Source organism: Malus sylvestris, chromosome 15 (assembly GCF_916048215.2).
Source record: "Malus sylvestris chromosome 15, drMalSylv7.2, whole genome shotgun sequence".
Taxonomy (NCBI): domain Eukaryota; kingdom Viridiplantae; phylum Streptophyta; class Magnoliopsida; order Rosales; family Rosaceae; genus Malus; species Malus sylvestris.
In genome coordinates, this window is record NC_062274.1 from 35,116,291 (window position 1) to 35,137,164 (window position 20,874).

At 38.1% G+C, this 20,874-nt stretch overlaps 1 protein-coding gene and 2 long non-coding RNA genes across 4 annotated transcripts; 1 reads left to right on the forward strand and 2 right to left on the reverse strand.

Moving 5' to 3' along the window:
* The first annotated feature begins 4,939 nt into the window (after window positions 1-4,939).
* On the forward strand, window positions 4,940-9,903 carry LOC126604037 (uncharacterized). The gene is made up of 5 exons (XM_050271090.1): window positions 4,940-5,403; window positions 6,214-7,680; window positions 8,576-8,773; window positions 8,853-9,004; window positions 9,131-9,903. The coding sequence occupies exons 2-5, from the start codon at window positions 6,240-6,242 to the stop codon at window positions 9,602-9,604; spliced, it is 2,265 nt and encodes a 754-aa protein (XP_050127047.1). The 5' UTR covers window positions 4,940-5,403; window positions 6,214-6,239; the 3' UTR covers window positions 9,605-9,903.
* A 496-nt stretch (window positions 9,904-10,399) lies between these two features.
* Window positions 10,400-13,125, reverse strand: LOC126604043 (uncharacterized). Of its 2 annotated transcripts, none has more exons than XR_007616470.1 (3): window positions 12,650-13,125; window positions 12,472-12,568; window positions 10,400-12,364 (listed from the first exon to the last, which is right to left on the reverse strand). It is a non-coding gene; the product is annotated as an uncharacterized LOC126604043 (long non-coding RNA). The 2 variants fall into 2 exon arrangements; XR_007616469.1 differs by having other exon boundaries at window positions 12,472-12,546; window positions 12,650-13,120.
* Window positions 13,126-15,484: 2,359 nt separating this feature from the next.
* On the reverse strand, window positions 15,485-18,297 carry LOC126604044 (uncharacterized). Its single transcript, XR_007616471.1, has 5 exons — window positions 18,205-18,297; window positions 17,959-18,118; window positions 17,786-17,854; window positions 17,370-17,683; window positions 15,485-15,684 (listed from the first exon to the last, which is right to left on the reverse strand). It is a non-coding gene; the product is annotated as an uncharacterized LOC126604044 (long non-coding RNA).
* Between the last annotated feature and the right edge of the window lie 2,577 nt (window positions 18,298-20,874).

Genomic DNA, 20,874 nt, shown 5'->3' on the forward strand with positions numbered 1-20,874 from the left:
CTCTTGGCCAAATTACCTTACCAACTGACATGTTTGAGAGCTCCGTTAACAATAACGCGTGCAATATCATAGGTTGACACCAAGTATGGTTTGAGCATGCGACTGTTGACCTTGACATCATGACTTGTAACCTCATTTTAATTTCCACAACCTCATGTGAATAAACCTTAGTAACCATATACGGACCAGCTCAGTGAGACTTAAGTTTGCCTGGAAACAACTTTAATCTTGAATTGAAAAACAATACCTTTTGCCCTGTGTAAAATTCCTTGTGAAAGATTTTACTATCATGAAATGCCTTAGTCTTGTCCTTGTAAATCCTTGAACTTTCGTAAGTGTCATTACAAATTTCTCCCAATTCGTTCAATTGCAACTTGCGTTTTTCACCCACTAAACCAGAATCAAAATTTAGCTGCTTAATCACCCAGTAAGCCTTATGCTCTAGTTTCATAGGTAAGTGACACACCTTACCATACACGAGCAGAAATTGGGACATAATAATTGGTGTTTTATATGTTGTTTTGTAAGCTTAAAAAGCATTGTTTAATTTCAGTCTCCAATCCATGCGAGTGGAGTTGGTTGTTTTTTCTAAGATGTGCTTAATTTCTTAGTTGGAGACTTCAACCTACTCAGATGTTTGTGGATGATAAGGAGTGACAATGTGATGGGTTATCCCATATTTGGCGAGCAATGTAGCAAATGACTTATTCAAGAAGTGTTTGCCCTATCAATAAGAATTACTCTCGGTGTTCTAAATCGCTGAAAAATTACTACCTAGAGGAATTTCAGAATTACTGATCCCTGATTAGCAGGTGCTGCAATTGTCTCGACCCATTTAGAAATGTATTCCACAACCACAAGAATATATTGATTCTCATTGGATGATGGGAGAGGCCCCATTAAATCCATACCCCAGACATCTAATAATTCCACAACCAAAATACCTTGTTATGGCATCTCCATCGATCAAAAGATTGATACCAATTGTAAGCATCTTTAAAAATAGAAGGCCAAAAAATCACTTTGCAAAATTTTAGTTGTTGTCCTTTTAGGACCAAAATGCCATTCACACATAAGTTGATGTGCAAACTTTAAAACACCGTCGTGCTCTATCTCTGGAATACGCCGACGAATAATCTGGTCTGGGCAATACTTGTACAAGTATGGCTCATCCAAAAAAATAATGCTTGACATTAGCTAAGAAATTTTTTTTTCTGCTAGAATGTGAAATCAGGATGTACAACCACCTTAGTCAAATAATTTATAATATCTACATACCAAGGTGTACTGTTGTGGGCATCAAAGAGTTGTTCATGTGGAAAGCTTTAACTCAGTGGGTGTGAATCTTCTTCAGCAACAGTCAAAAGAATTAATCTTGACAAGTGATCAGCCATAATATTTTCACTACCCTTTTTATCTCTAATATCCAAATCAAACTCTTGAAGTAGAAGTACCTAACGAATAAACCAAGGCTTAGCATCCTTTTTAGACAACAAATATTTCAAAGCAGCATGATCCATATAAACAATCACATTAGCTCCAACCATGTAGGAACGAAACTTCTCCAATGCAAACACAACAACCAACAATCTTTCTCAGTGGTTGCATAGTTCAACTGTGTGTCATTGAGAGTTCGGCAAGCATAATAAATGACATATGAGAGTTTGTCCCTTCACTATCCAAGAACTGCCTTAACTGTATAATCTGATGCATCACACATAAACTTAAACGGTAAACTATAGTCAGGTGCTGCAATAATAGGTGTTGGAAGTGCGGAGTATCTTCAACTTGTTGAATGACTCCAAACAAGCTTCATCAAAGTTAAAGGTTGCATCCTTAGCCAATAAAATACATAAATGATAGCTAATCTGGGAGAAATCCTTGATGAACCATCGATAAAACCCAACATGGTTAAGAAACCTTCACAGAAGTAGGGGGTGGTAGCTTGGTAATAACATCAATTTTACCCTTATAACTTCAATGCCTTTGGTAGAAACCAAGTGACCGAGAACAATCACATGTTTAACCATAAAGTGCACTTCTCCAATTTAACACCAAGTTTGTCTTTTGGCATTGTTCAAGGACTAAAGACATATTTTGTAAACACTGATCAAAATAATCACCAAATATAGAGAAGTCATCCATAAATACAACATGCTCCACCAAACCTGAAAATATGCTCATCATGCAATGCATTGCATAACCCAAATAACATCCTTCTATATGTAAATGTTCGAAAATGGCAAGTAAAGGTTGTCTTTTCTTGGTCCTCAAGAGCAATTGGAATCTGATTGTATCCTGAATAGCCATCTACATGCCAATCTCTCCAACCTTTGATCAGTGAAAGGTAGCGGGAAGTGATATTTCCTTGTACCATCTTTCAACTTTCGATAACCAACACACATTCGCCAACCCGTAATTAAATGTGTTGGCACCAATTCGTTATTGTCATTTTTTACCACTGTAATTCCAATTTGTTTAGGTTCAACCCTGACAGAACTCAACCATTGACGGTTAGTAATAGGGTAGATCATACCAGCATCAAACAATTTCATCACTTTTGTCTTGACAACTTCCTTCATGATTGGATTAAGGTGACGTTGAGTATCAACTGTTGGTTTCACACCTTTTTCTATTAGAATTCTATGTTACGGCTAGGCTAATTTCCTTGATGTCGGCAATAGTCCAGCCCAATATATCTTGGTATTTCCTCAAGACTCAAATCAAATTTTCCTCTTCAGAATGTGTTAAATTTGCTGCAACAATAATTGGCAGCATCTAGTCAGCCCCTGAATGTGTGTGTTTCAAGTGTTTAGGCAAAGGTTTCAGCTCTAGCCATGGTGGCTGCACTTTGGACGATTGTAATGGTTGTTTTGGCTCTCCCAAGCTCTCGTAAACATGTCTCCATTTAGGCACAAGCTTCGTGGTAAGGTGGTACTCTGGTAATCATGGTGAGAAGCTTTATGAGTACTAAGTTTAGGAGATAATGTTTTTCCTAATCAGCATTACCAATGGCAATAGGGTTTTTGAGCACTGTCCTGGGCCCACAAACTTAATCGTATTCTGCTATGTTCCTTATTTTCTCTAAAAGTTCGTTTACTTTGTAAAAAATTATCGGATCAAGATTTTTTAGCAGAGAATGAGAAAAAAGAGATTTTATACAAACACAAGTTTATCATCAAAAGTCCAAGAAAAGGGCACGACAAAGTACAACAGGTTGGGGGAGAAAAGCCCTCACCCCTGACATGAAAATTTTCCTATAAAAAACTATGAAGCAAACTCATTCGAAATCATCAACTCTGATTAAGTTCAGTCATCATCATCCACTCCCAATATGAGGAAGAAAGCAGTGATGAAGAACCCTCCAAAGAATCTCGACACTTCGTTGAGATTGAACTCATATACCAATACTGCGATGAGGGTATTGCATGGAGATGAATGTTATGAAACAAATTGTGAGAAGTGAGGGATGCTATTTTGGGATTATGACTTAACTTATTCTTGCCTAATCTCGTTTGGCAGGAACTAGCGTGAAGGACATGGTTTTTTGGCTTTAGAATCCTAAATATTAAAGGTTCAAAAAGGAAACTGGGCTCAGAAAATAGACCATGAAATAGAGAAGGAAGTTTCATGGTGCAAAAGAAGAAATGATATATGATGAAGCCCTACTATAGAAGGGGATATTTAAAGGCAAAAGCTATCCAACTGTTGAATACAAAACGTTACTTATCTAACGCATTAAAGATCGAAGTTGCCGGAAGAAATGAATGGCCTCCTTTTGGAAAGTGTTCCCACACAATACAATCATTATGATCTTTATGGCAAGACATTTGAGGTCACAAGTCAGAATCCGAAACGTATCCACTACACCTTAAAGAGTCGGATCATCAAACAAAGAAAGAAGACTAAACTGTACGTATTCCAGCTTACTCCGAAAGGCATGGTCCATCTTCAAGGGGAACAAGCTACCTTTCCGATGCATAGTTAAGGGCAATTGTGGGACAAAATTTTCCAAGGCTAGAGTAAGGCTGATTCTAATATTGTTATCTTAGAAGTATGGTCAGGGACTCAACAGTTCCGAGCGCAGCTAGATCGCATGGAGCAACGTTGCCACCATCACCCTGTTTTGGGGCAATAGGTGAAGTCCGAGCGACACTGCTAGATGACCATGCTTGTTCCACAAGACACGCAATCTCATTTGGATATAGACACAATTAGATCCTCATTAATCTTTGGAGTTCTTGTAATTTAGGAATTGGTGTGCGACACAAGTAATCATAACTCATCTAAGAAGGTGCAATATCTACTTCTAAATATTCTCCCGGCTTAGAACAAGGATTCTATCCTAAAAAGGTATCTCTCCTCACGGTGTAAATACACCCGTCTAGGGGTCGTCTAGGGTAACGCAACCTCAATACTCTAATTCTCTTACCCACTGTTTGAGTCTAAAAACTGCTTACTAACTTGACTGTTGAAGAGTATTTGGCTGGCACACCTCCCTTCGGTTTTAGGCTTGCTAACGATTGTTCTCTGTTTGTAGGTTGCTCGAGTTTGAGCCTCCACCATCCGTGGCGGTGTGCAAATTTTGGTTCTAACATGATTAATATGCATTTAATCCTCACAGGTCCTCAAAATGAGGACCTAAGGAGAGCAGGATTGGTGTGTCAATAAATATAATCATCTATCCTAAATTGTTAACGTCTTCAGTCTAAATTAACAACATTATGTGTCGATGAGATAGTCGTCCTTAAAAGTTAGTCGCATCAAAATGTTTCTCCGTCATCTGTTTGACGGGCCTAATGGGACCGAGTTCTGCCACTTCAGCGTCATTACCCATCCAATCGGATCCCCGGGCTTCGCCACAAAGGATATGGGGGAAGGGTATTTCCGGAAAATCAATAACAAAAAATATCGTATTTTTAGAAGAAACCCACTTCATCTCGTCGTATCAAACAGAGGGAAACAAAGAAGAAATCTAAACGAGCAAAATAGATGGATAGGAAGGAACCCTAGAAATCCCAAATTCTGAGAAAACGCCCAAGTTTCCCGAATCAAAAGAGAGAAATTGAGGAAGAAAGCATTCTTCTTGTTTCCGTTTTCTCTCTCACATACTTGTTTTTACATTTTATTTTTTATTTTTTTGGATTTTGGTTTTTGTTTTGGTTGTTTTCAGGAAACAACGAACACCGACTCCAGCACTGGGTCTCTTTGTTCCAATTGGGAGAAGCTCTATTCGGATTTAGCTTTCTCTTCTGTTTTCTGGGTTTGCTTCTTCATAGATGCTGATGCTTTCTCTAATGGTGGGTTTTGTGTTTTCAAATTAGGGTTTTCAATTTGTCCACTCCCCTTTTTTGTGGGCCTATTGATTCTTTCGTCGTGGCTGCCGATTAAGCATTCGTTCCTGTAAGTGTCCTTACTTACTTTACCTTTTCGTTCCCCTGCAATGCGATTTCGCAACTAGGGTTTCTGTTCTTCCGTTTGGTTCGATTTGCACAAAATTTTGTGTCCAGAGTGTCATATTATATGATTACATTATTTTCTCATTGAGTATAAGCTAATAATTTAGTTAGATTCAACTTTCAAGTATTATTCTTGCAGGAATTGCATTATTAATTTGTACTACGATATCTTTCGTTCTTTATCTTTATTTTTATGGAAGTCTGCAGATTCTGGGACTTTTGTTATTTTTAATTTTTTTTCCCCAATGTGAAGTTTATTCAACTTGTAACCAGTTCAAAGTTGGTTCTATCTGCTTCGTGTTAGTTGATTAGAATAAGTCACATATATTATCTCCTGTCATTTTTTTAATAAGATTATGAATTTTTTTCATGGAGGATTTTTGTTTTTTGTCCTTAATGGCTCAATTGTAAAAGAATTTGAATAGTTATTTAATAGGAAACATATGGTATGCAGAGTGTTCAGAGACGTACATATTTGTTTTCTGATTCTAATGGGGTTTTAAAATATTTGTTTTCTATTACCGTTATTTAAGTTAGCTTTGTTAAATTGAAGCAGTGTTTGACTGAGCTCTTAAACAGGGATTACTTCTATATTGGCATTTTTTTTATCTGAGTTCTCTATATTGGCATTTGGTAGCTGCTTTTTCTTGTTTATGTATTACCAAGGTCCTTTTATTTGTTGTGGTGTGCTTCGCTTTTGTTACTGATTTTGGTGGCATTATTTATTTTTTAAAATGTATTTTTCTTAAATCAGGATTGAAGTGAGTTTTTAGTAGGAAGATGTCATATCAATATCCGAGTCTTGGCAACCGACCAATCAATCTTTTGAAGGTTACAGAATTAAAGGAGGAGCTTAAGAAGCGAAGTTTGACGACCAAGGGTTTGAAGGATGATTTGGTAAAACGCTTAGATGAAGCAATACGAATTGAAAGGGAAAATGCATTGACTGAGGATAACGGACTTTATGGTGAAAAAGTTGTAGAGCCAATTGCAGTTCTTCCTAAGACACCTAGAAGCACTGGTTCTGGTGGGCGTAAAAGGATTGAAAAAGTTGATTTGCCAGTTCAGGTTGACACTAATGACAGCGCTAGAAACTTGGATCAAGGGAGCATTCAAGAAGGTTATGTTCTGGTTGATAAAGATGCTGGTGCCATAGCTGAAGAGGAGCCGGTTGTTCAATCTACTATTGTGGAAACCAATGTTAGGGTCACTGAGACTCTGGTGGCTGAGGCAGCAGTAGTTGGTGATAATTCACAGAACACTGAAGCTAATAAGGGAAATGGGAATTCAGAGTCCCTATTTGACAATGAGATTCCAAAGTCCCTAGTGGAGAATGAGGATCCAAGGCCCGTAGTAGAGAATGAGGATCCAAAGCCTCAGCTGGAGAATGAGGATCCAAAGCCTCAGCTGGAGAATGCGGATCCAAAGCCTCAGCTGGAGAATGAGGATCCAGAGCCCTATCTTGAGAGTGAGGATCCAGTGCCCGAGCTGGAGTGTGAGGATCCAAATCTCCAGCTGGAGAATGTTGATCCTAAGGCCCACCTGGAGGATGAGGATTCAAGGCCCCAACTGGAGGTTGATGATTCAAAGCCCCAACTGGAGAAAGAGGGATTAGAGCCTACAGCCAAGGATGTGATGGTCGACTCTTCTGCTCCAAACTACCAGGTATCTGAGGTCAGCCATTTAGGGTATGAAGTAAAATATGATTCTATTTCTACTGATTCTGTGTCAATTAATGAAAAGATTGAACTAAAGGATAATATAATTGCTGATCATGTCAAATTAGAATTAGATGTTAAGCCGGAGATGGTGGACCCATCATCCAGTACTGTTGTCCCAGTCAGTGGTGATTCACATCCAATGGATGTTGAAGAGCCACACGATGACAAAGCTTCTGTTGGAGAGAAAGATGACAACAATGATATGAATGCTGACATAAGTAAGAAAAATGATAGTGCCGATTTGGGGTATTCAGAAAAATTAAATTTAGAGAGAAGTTCTGGAGATGATTCTATGGAGGAAGATGTGCAGGACAGTAAACAAATTTATTCAAAGTATAATCCTGACGATGTGGGAGATATGCGTGAGAAAAATGTTGTTCCCTTTGTGAAAGAGGAAAGTCATGTTGGTATTGTGGGAGATGATATTTCCCTGGACAAAATGGATGAAAATGTTGAGATCAAGAATCATACTGCTCGTGCTGAAAAAAGAAAGCTTAATGGTGAGCATTACATCTGGAGTTTCTTGATTATTTATATTTTTCAACCCATTTGTTACACTACTAAGTTACTATGAGAACTGCTTTAGTTGGTTTGCATGAAATTTCTGCATTTGGCTTGTGCAACATATGTAATTGCCATCAGCTTCTGATTATTTCCTTTTCTATCTTTTTTTAACTGATCGGTGCCTTAACGTATATCTGATGAAGGAGTATGTATGATACCTACATCGCATCCTTGCAATAATTGCATGTGTATAATTAACTTATGAATAATATCACTTATTTCAGAGAACAAATTAACCTTTGAGGGGAGGGCTTGATGAAACCCAGTGATGACGTTTAATGAAATTGTTCTAGCTGTTTCTAAATTTAATAACTAGGGTCATGGATTACTTCTTTTCAAAAAGAAAAAACGCAGGATCTTGGAATACTGTCACCTAGAAAGATGAGGTTGATATCAATGTTCTATAGGAACCTGGATTACTCTTTCGAAACTGTGTTTTGGGAATAAGTAAGAGGCATTATTAGAGTATGTAAGAGGAACATACCACTTTGTGTGTAGCAACTAATCCTGATGACTTTAATCAGTTTCTAAATTTACCTTGATTTTCCTTTAGAAATCAAGGTTTGATGGACAGTCTTTTAATTATTCTGTAATAGGACTATAGCTACTTTCTATTTACAGATTTATTTTTGCTTTCCGTTTTGTGCATATTCTTGCTTTGCTTGCTGTATCAACAATTTAAGCTTGATTGTTTTGCATTCCTCAGATTGGCATGGATCTTGTATTAGTTTCATATGATATTGCTGGGCTCTGCGCTTCAGTTTTTTCTGTTCTTTCCGTTCCTTTTAAATAATCAGTTATGGCCTTTTGATCGGATAAATTCCCTTTCAGATCAAGCAGCATTTGGAAGCAATGAGCCTATAAAAAAGCGCAGGTGGAACTCTGAAAGTCTTAAAGTTCCAGAGCTCCAAAGCCCTATTCAAACGCCGACGGTCACACCCAAGGAAACTTTCCAGACCAACAGTTTGAAGCGTAACTTTTCGAGGTCAAACTCTACTATGAGTGAGGATGCTCCCAAGGAACGTGTTGGTGAGTCATTGGTCTTTAGTTAATATGGAAATGTGTATAAAACACATGTTTTGACGCTGTATATCTCTATTTGTTGTAGTTCCACCATCACAGAAGGCTCCAACTAATTCTCTGAGAATTGATCGTTTTCTGCGACCTTTCACCCTGAAAGCTGTGCAAGAACTTCTAGGAAAAACTGGGTCCGTTAATGATTTCTGGATGGACCACATCAAAACTCATTGCTATGTTACTGTAATATCTCTCTCTGCACCCACTGGATTTGCTTTTTTGGAACTATGCTTTTACCGTCTGTTTCTGCTTAGTTTCTAAATTACATGAAACTCATCCCTTAATTTGGGTATTACTGTTGTGATGCAGTATTCGTCAGTGGAAGAAGCCTTGGAGACACGGAATGCTGTGTATAACTTACAGTGGCCTCCCAATGGTGGGCGCCTCTTAGCGGCCGAGTTTGTTGATCCCCAGGAAGTGCAAACACGGCTTCAGGTTTCTCAGACTCCTGCTCCACCTGTCGCCAGTGGTCCTTCTGTTCCTGCTGCCCCGTCCACCTCGCAGCTGCAGCCTTCTCCCCGTCAACCTAGGCAGCAGCAGCAGCTTCCACCACCTCCTTCTCTCCCTCCTCCACCACCCTTGCCTACAGCTCCCGTAGCAAGAGAGCAGCTTCCTCTGCCTCCCCCACCTCCTTTACCGGAGAAGCATGATCTTCCAATTGTCACCCTGGATGATCTCTTTCGGAAAACCAAGTCAACTCCTCGAATCTATTACTTGCCTTTGTCAGAGGAACAAGTGGCTGAAAAACTTTCAGCACAACAGGGAAGAAACATCAAGCAGTAGGAACATGGCACAATCCAACCATGGCTGGTGTTCAGATTCTCTTTTGGGTCAGTCGGTCAGCATGTTAGATGTAGGAAATGTCGTGCAATTGCATCGTTAATGGATTTTGGTTTTTATGAAGTATGCTGTCGATTATGTTGAGGGCATGAGGGTTAGTTTTGATGTTTAGAGTACAAGTAGAAACTTTCTAAACTGGGAGCCTTGTATGTTGGCTTTATGGATCCATTTGTATCTTGGCGTTCCAACTTCACTTTAGTTGAACTGATGGGAGTCTATATTATTGGATCAAATCTTTTTTTCGTGCTTTCTCACAGTTAATCGGGGATGTGCTTTCTGCACTTCAATTTCCGGTACATTTGGTACATTTGTATTTTGGTTTAGGCGTTAGCGCTTGTTACGTTAGAGTTACAACTGTCGGGTACGGGTTCTGGTAACGAGGGATTCAACTGCTTAATTAAAGTTCATATGGGTACAAGTTTTGTCCGGACCTCGGACATGCTTCTCAAACGAATGGGGCACTGTTCATGAGCTCGCCAAATACAAGTGTTTAGTTTCCAATCTGCATCACAGTAAGCTCTCAATTGTAACGAGCTTGTGGAGGATAAGAAAACGATGGGCTAAATACAGGTGCGGTACCCTGGGTTTGTCCATCAAACCATATCCAGTCTTGTGATTGTCAAGTATATCAAACGGCCAACGAGCACCAAGAAACCTTGAATCCTGCAATATTTCAAGTGCAACTTTGATTCCTAGGAAATTTTTTAATTTTCATTTCCCCAGGTCCTTGAGTTTGAATCTGCCCGCTAAAATGCGCTTTGTGACTTCAATGCCAATATCACATCATCAACATAAAAAAGCAATGCGGTAAAGTTGTTACCTTTGGATCAGACGAATAAGGAAATGTCGGTTTTTGATTGTTGGTAGCCTGCGGATTTTAGAGCAGAGGAGAGAGAGAGAATGAGGATTACCTGTATGAGAACCAACATGTGAGGCCGATTGTTGCAGGTGGGAGTGGGAAGGTGCACGGGTAGGCCGGCTGCACTCATGAGTAGGTTCTTATGGTCGTTATGCTGTTGTGGATTCAATAGAAGGCTCGATTGCAACGGCGTCTTTGGAAACGAACATTGGTTGTGTTGGTCGGTGACGGTTTAGTAGAATTTGGAGCTTCCATGGTGTATGGATCGTTGTTTACAGAAGTTGGATATGGGGGTGCATTTAAGAGAGTAGGCATGATGGTTGGTTGCGAGGTAGTGGAAGTGTGGTCACAGGGAAAGGTTTCTTCGTGAAAAATAATGTAGTGGGAGATGAAAATTTTAGTTGTGCGACATCGTAGACTTTGTACCATTCCCCATATATCAACATGTAATAACTCAAATGGGGAAGTGCTCGAAATACTTGGTAAAGGAAAACGAGTTCGTGTTTGCTTTGCCAAGGGAAAAACAGTGCATTTATTTGACGCATCTCTAGCAGAAACTGAAATTAGGTGGAGGACTTTATCGGAGAGGTGACCAAGACGATTGTGCCATAAACTAGAATGAGAGGAGGATGTAGGTTTGATGGAGTGGCAGGTAGCGTCAATCATCTTCCCCGAACAAAGGTATTGTATCACACAGAGATTATTTAGAAAAACGGTGATGCATAAAGAATGCTACGTAAGCTTGCTAATGGAAACAAGATTAAGATTAAACGATAGGACACAAAGAACATCCTGTAAGGTTGGTTGACAAGAAAAGACCATGGTGCCTATATGAGTCCAGGAGTAGATGTCCCATCAGCAAGCTCTGCAGTACGATTTTGAACAGGCTTCCAGGATGTAAGAAGTGTGGGTGTGCACAATATGGGCGGTCACACCACTATCCAAGATTCAAGACCAGCGTTGTCCATGTAAACTGAAAGAAAATTTTGCACCTGACAACCTGCTTAGGGAAGAGTTTGTTACCAATGTTGTGAGGTTTGGGCTTGTTCTCATTCAGCATAGCAATGATTTGCTTGCATTGATCCGGCCGGAGTGAATGGAAATGAACTTCCCAATTCTTGTTTCTTCGAAGAGCTTGTCACATTGTTCCCATTGGAGCGTTCATGGTGGGATGGACAGGTCTCTACAGTATGCTAGACTTAGTCGCATGTTTCACACTTCATGGTGGGTGGCTGAGATTGGATAGTTTTTGGATTTTGTGTTTGTCACCAGAAAAGTTGCTCTGGTGCCATGTAAAAAGATTTAACTCGGGAGAATTATATTTCCTTGAATGTGAAAACACTAGGTATAATACATTTATATAGTACAACAAATGCATGCACATATCTAGGCTAGAAATTCTACCACTATAACAAAAATGAGCACTGCACACAATAAATTATTTGTGTCATTGAAGGCCAAAAAGCACCAATAATTGCGCTTATAGACCAATAGCAACAATGCAGCTACTATCTTTGTGTTTGTGCCCTCTATGGGTGTCACCATTGATTAGAGGGCACCATATGGCTATGTGTGCTCAAAGAGTTGAGCACAAATAAGGTTTTTTTTTGTGCCCTGTTCTGACACCTGTGTCAAATGCCATTTCAGATTCAAGTTAGCACAATTTTTGTAATTGTGCCCTATCAATTAAATTAAAAAAGATAATAACAAATTCGAAATACCCTACAATATGAAACAAACATTTGAAAACATATATTCATCCTTTCAGGCAATCATCCTTCCGGTGGAGGTGCCTGTGCTCCACGCGCCATCCACAATAGTACCACACGCAGCGACAGTGCGACCTACAGCCACACCCAGGGTTTCAAAGTCCGTTTTGGTCCAAAACACAACCATTTTCAACAATTCAAAAGCTAAAACAAAGCTACAAAGGTAAGTATTCGAAATTTACCTTCTTCAAGGCCATTGGGTGGCTGGTGATAGCCTAAAATCATAGCCCTTACTGGAAATCAGGGGAATTTGTCCCCTGAGTTAAAATTGCATCCAAACTTAACCAAATTAGGCATGCAGTGCACGAAAACGTCTCTAAACAACTTAAAGAACCTAACTAAGGTGTTTTCAAGACTTACCCATACTAGATTCGATAGAAAATCTCATCGGGGAGTCAAGCCGCGATGGAGTTTGTCATTTTGTCGCGTCGGTTTCGATTTCCATAAAGCAAAAGGTAAAGCGAAGTCTGCAATGAGGAGAGGAAGGTGACTCTGGTGGTTGCCTCGCCAGAGATCCCCAGCTCTATCACTGTCGTTGCTTATGTGTTTCTCTGTGTCAAGGAAGAAGCCGAGAGGGAGAGACAGAAAGATTGTGAGAGAGCGAGGGTGGCAATGTAGTGTTTGGCTGGTGGCAAGGTTCGCCGGAGTGGCTAGTTAGATGGAGATGGATGTTGCTGTTTTCTGTGCAGTGAGCACATAGATGGCGAGGGAGATGACAGAAAAGTGTGAAGAAGTAGAGAGAGAAAGTTAGTGAGAGAGAGGATTGCGTGAAGGTGGGAGACAGAAGAGTAATGGAGTGCATATAGGAGTAGAAGAACGGGTAAGGGTGAAGACCCACGTGGGTGGGTCCCACGAGACACAAAAACTCATCAGAAAATTAATAAAATAATTATATACATAACCAGGAGGGAGATGGAAGATTGTTGGATTAATACTCAACAAATAATTATATATACATAACCAGGTAGGAAGGGTGAAGACCCATGTGGGTGGGTCCCTGCTGCATCTGCCTGCCAGGATAGAAAACAATGAATGAGCATAAAAAGCCATCAAAAAATTAACAAAATAATGATTTAATACTCAATATATATATACACACACAAACACATATAACTAGGGGTGAATTTTTTTGCCAAATTGCCATGCCAACCGAATTACCAACCGTGCCATATCGATTTTGTGCCAAATTTTTTGTGCCAATCGGTAATGGTACGGTATTGTACCGTACCGAAATTTCTTGGTACGGTATTTGTAATGGATATCATTACCACGGTATTACCTTACCGTACCGAACATATAATATAATATATAATTTATAAATTATATAATATATAATTATATAACACATATTTATAATATTCTAATAATTTGATATGATGAAAGAGGCTCAACTTCGGTTCAAGATTCCAACTAGGAAGAAGATTGCGGCCAATGTGTGGGATTTATATGTGTTGGAGAAGTCTATGTTATTTGAAGCAATGCATAATCAAAAGGTAAGTATCACAACCGATACTTGGACATCGGTACAAAACATTAACTACATGGTAGTTACCGCTCACTTCATGGATAGTGAATGAAAGTTGCACAAACGGATCATAAATTTCATAAAGATCATGGGTCATAAGGGAGAAGACATTGGGAAAGTTCTAGAGGTGTGTTTGAACCAATGGAGGATAGAGAAGATCTTTAGCATGGGGGAAACTTCTATTTGTTTTGGTTCGTAACTTCTATTTGGATTGTAAGCTTAATTTTCATCATGAATCTTGATGCATCATTTGAATTATTGTGTGTGTGAATTGTAAATGATGAATAATAGATGAATTTAGGCTACAATGTATGAGATAAAGGTACAATAAAAAAGTTTTGCCCTTGAATTGGGTTAAAAAAGCAAAAACAAATTTTGTCCCAAAACAAAGTGGCAATTACCATTGCTATACAATGCCAACCGAACATTTGGCAATACCGAACTTCGGTATACCGAAAGTTTGGTATGGTAATGGTAATAGATTTTACCAAACCGAAAGTTTGGTACGGTAATTGGTACGGTAATTGGTATGAGGGTTTTGGTACGGTAACCGTACCGAACTCACCCCTACATATAACTAGGTGGGAAGGGTGAAGACCCACATGGGTGGGTCCCTGTTGCATCTGCTTGCTTGGAAAGTAAAATGGGAGAAGCCTTTGGCTTCTAGAATGCTCTCTCCCAAAATTACTTGCCTTCTAACTTTAAAAATTTGTAACTTACTCGTTGTAACTTCGAATTCACATCCGTTTGTGACCACGTGTTCATTACGATAATTATTATTTAAATAACATAAAATATTTATCACCACTAATAATTCAAGTTGATTGCAACTAGATATTTTCACAAATTGTGAATAGGAAAAAAATAGTTGGGAATAGGAAAAAGTAAATGTAAAGTACACAAAAACATAATTTTTTATTTAAATATATTAAAATAGAGGGCACAAAAGCTTTTATTGTGTCTGTGTAAATTAATAAAAAAAATTCCATCTCTGACATGCAAGCTAGACACAAAGTTTTGTGTTCAGTAGGCACAAATACCCGACACAAACTAATGTGCTTTATGTTAGAGGGCACATTTGAGGTATTTTGGTGCTCAATGGAATTTAAAAAGCACAAATATATATTTGTGCTCAATGAAAATGAGAAAGGCACAAATCAATTGTGTTCTTAGCCCATTTTTCTTGTAGTGTACAAATAGGAATTTAATATCTTTCATTCATAGGACTTGGTTGAATTCATTGTGCGATCCAAGTTCATTGTCTTTGACCCTTACGAAAGAAACCGATGAATTGATTTGAAAGAATAAATCTGATTACTTTCGATTATTTATTATAAGCAATTCATGATGAAAGTATTTGTCTATATATGATGCATTATGTATCAGTTTGGTTTTTTGTTATGGTCAAAACTATTCAATAATAAATTTAGATCGAGACATTTCGAGTCGATCTTCACGAACAAAACTAATTGAACAAGGAGGATTATCAAAGTAAAAACTTGCCTAAATCTAAAGCATATAGTTCGCTAAACTATCCGCCACAAAATTCTTTTCTCTATTGACATATCGAGGTTCGCATTGGCAAGATCTTGATTGCAACTCTCAACATCCCAAAACAAAGGAACCGAAGGGATGATGATTTCCAGCAGCATGCATCACCAAATAAAATGTGAGTGCAAAATGACACACCACGTCCCGAAGGAGGGCATGCTGGCCATCACGTGAGAGTGACGTAACCATTTACACAGTTCGGAAGCTTTAAAGAATACAATTACTAAGATGAAACACCCGAGGGTGAGTCCTACTTTTATTAATTCTGTCAGAACACCGTTGGATTCCTCGTGGCCACCAAAGCTCTGTTATCTTAAACCTGGAGGGGCGCAAAACAAAATTGAGTGGGTCAGTAAAACAAACTTTTCAAAACTTTCTTTTCTCTTTGAATATACTAACCCCTCACCGTAAAACAAATATAGTTTCCCAGAAGTAAAGTATATAATCATATACGTAATATATATCAAATCATGCGGAACAATATGATTGTATGCCATGCCAAACATCATAACTGAATGCTCATCATCTATATGTACATATGATGGAGTAACATATACGTAATATATCTCAAATTCATGCTAGGCAATATGAATGTATGTCATGCCAAAGTATCATAACTGAATGCTCATCATCTCTATGTACATATGATAGAATAACATTTAATCAATTCAGCGCTCGGCTATAAACATAGTTCATACTCTTTCATTTTAAATCAACTCAGCACTCGGCTGCATATATATAGTTCATAGCTAACTCATCATAATCAACTCATTCGTAATGATCTCATCATAATCAACTCATTCGTAATTATCTCATCATAATCAACTCAGCCCTTGGCTGTATATATAGCTCATAATCATCTCATCTCAATCAACTCAGCCCTCGGCTGTATATATATATATGTTTAACCTGCACACATTCAATACCACCTCACGTGGTCTACAATTCATCATCGTATATATCATAGTATGCTCTAGTGCTACAATCACATGAAGATTGTGCGATAAATCGCGGGTCACCTACGAGTCGAATCCACATAAGTGGTCTATACGACAGGACTGTGCACCTAACTTGGATCCAAGGTGAGCATGCGGTGCGAGAGGTGAACATCACGAGAAAGACTGTGCCTCTATCTCTAGGCGGGAGCACTAATATACGTGTGCAAGTAAATGAGCTTTCAATCACATCTCAATCATATGATTCATCATATCTCAACTATATCTCATGATCGTTATCAGCATAATATCTCAATAATTGTGTCTCAATTCTATTTCAATCACATTTCAATATATCTCAAACATATCATAAACATATCTCGATCATGTCACAATTGCATCTCAATTATATCTCATTCATACTTCAATCATACCTCAATCGTATAATTCATCATGTTTCAATAGTATTTCCCTCGTATTTCAAACGTATTTCAATCGTATATCGAACGTATTTCAAATGTATCTCATACATATATCAAATGTATTTCGTACGTATCTCAAATGTATTTCAATAGTATTTCGTACGTATATCAAATGTATTTCATACGTATATCAAATGTACTTCGAATGTATATACTTACGTATTTCAAATGTATATTATACGTATTTCAAATGTATATTATACGTATTTCAAATGTATATTTTATACGTATATCAAATGTATTCTATACGTATATCAAATGTACTTCGAATGTATATACTTACGTATTTCAAATGTATATTATACGTATTTCAAATGTATATTATACGTATTTCAAATGTATATTTTATACGTATATCAAATGTATTCTATACGTATATCAAATGTATTTCAATCGTATGTACTCACATGTAACTTACCTGGGCCTCCTCAGCACCATGCAACAATATGCATAATTATAATAATGCACATACTAAAATATGATGCATACATGATAAGTTGCTTAATTCGTATTTCTTTTAAAATACGTTTTCTGGGAAATACGTCAAGTATACGTATATATATACTGAAAAATAACTGCCCACTCACTGATAAGTAGCCGGTTCGTAACCCCCTCGTCTATTTTGGTTACGTTCTTCGTCCATATAATTTTCACCTATACAAAAATAATTATAACATCATTTAAACGCACATACACAAACATTCGTCAATAACTTTCTCATACGTTGCTCAATTTGGGTATGTGAATATAACACGGTGATCTACACGACGTCACGAGCACGTGACAATTTTCAGAACGTAATTTTAATCTTCCACGCGCCCTCACGCGCCATAGGAAGGTCGGACCTACGCGCCCCCACGCGCGTCTTCTTCCTCGGCTCGCCGGACTGGTTCGCCGGTTTCTGGGCAGTTTTTCAAATTGACATAACTTTGTTATTTCTTAACTAAATCAAGTGATTCAAAAACAAAAGTTGTAGCCCTTGAAGAGACAAAGAGAATGGTACCTCAAAAAACACCTATCTCTCCGTGTTTTATCCGGAAACTGCCTCGAAAGCCTCGGAGGTCGCCGGAAACTGGGTATTTTTCAAAACGTCATAACTTCTTCATTTCTTCACCATTTTCAACGTACTTTATATAAAAATGAAGATATTGACGAGACAAACACATTCATACCTACCTAGACCCCTAACTCGTCGTGGATTCGCCAGAAAAAACCTCGAAAACTCCGGCCAAACTTTGAACTTGTCGTTCTCCGTGTTCTTACGTCCAAACACTTCCAACGAACTACTACAAACCTCCTAAGGACCTCCTTAAGCTCCCTATGAGCTTAAAAAAAACTCCTAAAAATTAACCAATACATAGTTGATGAATAGTACCCAAATCGGAGTTCGTATTTTCGACGTGAAAACGTTATAGTTCTTACCTGAAATTGGTATGGTTGGACTCGTAGCGTCGAAACGAAGAAGATGGTGATTTTACTTTCGTTGATCTGTGAAGTTTTTCGAAAAACTTGTGTTTTGCCGTGTGTGTGTGTTGAGGGAGAGGGAGAGAGAATGAGGCTTGACGGGAGAGAATGAGAGTTGAGTGTATCAGGTCTTCAAGGAGAAAGAGAGTGTGAGAGACAGAGTGGAGAGATTCACGGAAAAACAAAAGAAAAAGAAGAAAACGTGAAATCCGTTGAATGCACAGTACTTTGCCTTTAATCATTCTCAATCATAAACAAACGGCCAAAACGTCCGTTTCATCTTTGTCCAAAAATCACCACTTTAAACATTAGGGTAATTTAAACACACTTATGAAAATGTTAATTCGGGACGGGCTGTCACACAAAATCTTATATAAATATATATCAATATATAATCTCCATGCCAATTGGTGCCTTAATTGGCCCAAATCCCATAAATCTATTTACCATAAGAATCTTTTAAAGCACCACCTACTCCAATAGAATTATTATTTTTCTTCTCACAACCATCAATATTAAGCTTAAACTAATACGAAAGAGTAGCTTCCCAATAGAGCAACGATTCAATCCTATGAGGTTTATCAGGCTTGTGAGCAATAATCTTCAACTGTTCACTAAGATAAGCACAAACAGAAACTATAGTCTCATCGATAATTGCAAAAACTTGCTAAAAACAAATTTATTTCGCCAATACTAAATAAACTAGCAAGCAACGGAAATACTAACCCTCACTATAAATCCTCCAATATGAGTGTTTTAGTGGTGAGATTAAAACATGAGTTGGATGACTAATCGATGGGGTCATATTGTTTAAAATGATTCTCTAAGTGCTGGGGGCGCTTCATCTAACAGTTGAGAATTGTCATTCTTAAGATCCATACAAACATTGTCTCAAAGGAGTGACTCAAGATTTTTTGTTGTGTTCATTTAACGATTTAAACCTTATTTTAGAGAGCTACTAGACCCACCCCACAATCCTATTTCTTGACCCCACCTCATATTATCACCCCTAAAAAAAGTTAAAAAATAAAAAAACTCATTCTCCACCCACCAATATTCCTAAAATGACCATCATATATTCTACTGTTTTGCATAAATTGAAAGAAATAAACTGCAAAAATCACTCAACCCAACTACCACCCAACCCCATACAACACAACACAACGCAACTCGACGACAACCCCTTTCATCGTCCACAGTGAACCCACCCTTGAGCATCTTCTGCTTGTTGAGGGCCTTGATGCCACGTTTCGCGTGTGGTACACCTTCGTGAAGGCCTTGCACCCCAGCAACCTCCCGACATTGTAATTCTCGAACAGGTTTATCTTAGCAACTCCGGAGCCGTTGCCATTGTTGGCAACGACCTCAATCTCCGGCATGCCTCCAATTTTTCGGACTAGCAAAAAATATTCCCAATTCTTCATCCTCACATTCATTGTTGATACTTCTTATTTGCGTTTGCCGCTAATATCGACAAAGCTCCAGTAAAGACAAAATACAGAGAATCTTGCATCTTGAAGAAGAAGCGGCAATAGTAAAGCATTAGATCAAACATAACATTAAACACCACCTAGCCTACCATAACCACCATCCTCACTGTTACCACATCCAGCAAAAACATAAATCCCAAAATTAACATATCGGGTGACCAACAAGCATGAAAAAAATTTAGAAACAAAAAATAAATTAGATGGGGAAAAAAGAAAATGAGGATAATATTGTGAGGGAGAAGAGGATGAAAAGGAGATGAGAGAGCAAAGTAGTTCGTTAGAATAATAAAAATCAAAGGTTGAACTTTGAACAACTGCTAGGTCCTTATATGTTATTTCGTCAAGAGGTAAACTTGTAAATAAATTTTTTATTTGGATGTGGGTGGGAAAATAAGACACAGAGATGAGATATCAACACTCTTATTTTATTTGGCAACTTCTGTGTTGATACTTAAATGGGGTTACCTTCAGGATATTTGAATGCTTCACCATTTTAGGATGGGTATTTTTGGTATTATGAATGTTTCACCAAATTGGCCTTATAGAGAAGACAATTAGTATCGGTCACTCTTTGCTCAGTTGACACGTGTCTGTCGGTTTAGATTTTTAGAATGCTAATTGAACTCACAATTTAAGAACCCTACTTTTTCGAATTATGTACCAACTTACCATTTACCGATTTCTCACTTTCCCTTATTTTTTTAAGTGGGCACAGTTCTATTTGGCCTGGTTCACCTCCAAATTTGTGAGCTGAATGATGACACATTTTCGGTTGGATTCAATTTAAAAATAAAAAGTTTCAGAAAGAACCCAAATTGAATCGAACCAACTTGGTTTTGGTTCGGTTAGTTAGGGATCATTTCCGGATCTCTTCTATCAAGGTTACCGGATCAAGTAATCCGTGTATTTGAAATTTCATCCAACTGCCCATCTGTTTTGATCCCTTAAAAGTTATAATAATTTTTTACTGTTGAATGAAATTTCAAATGCTCAGATCACTTGATCCGGTGACCTTCGTGAAAGAAATAATCTATTTCCCTCAATTCTAACATTTTTGCCATAATTTCATTTGCAATTGTCCAATCAACTTTGTCAAAAAAACTGAATCGACATGTCTGTAAAAGTCCATGATAGTCTA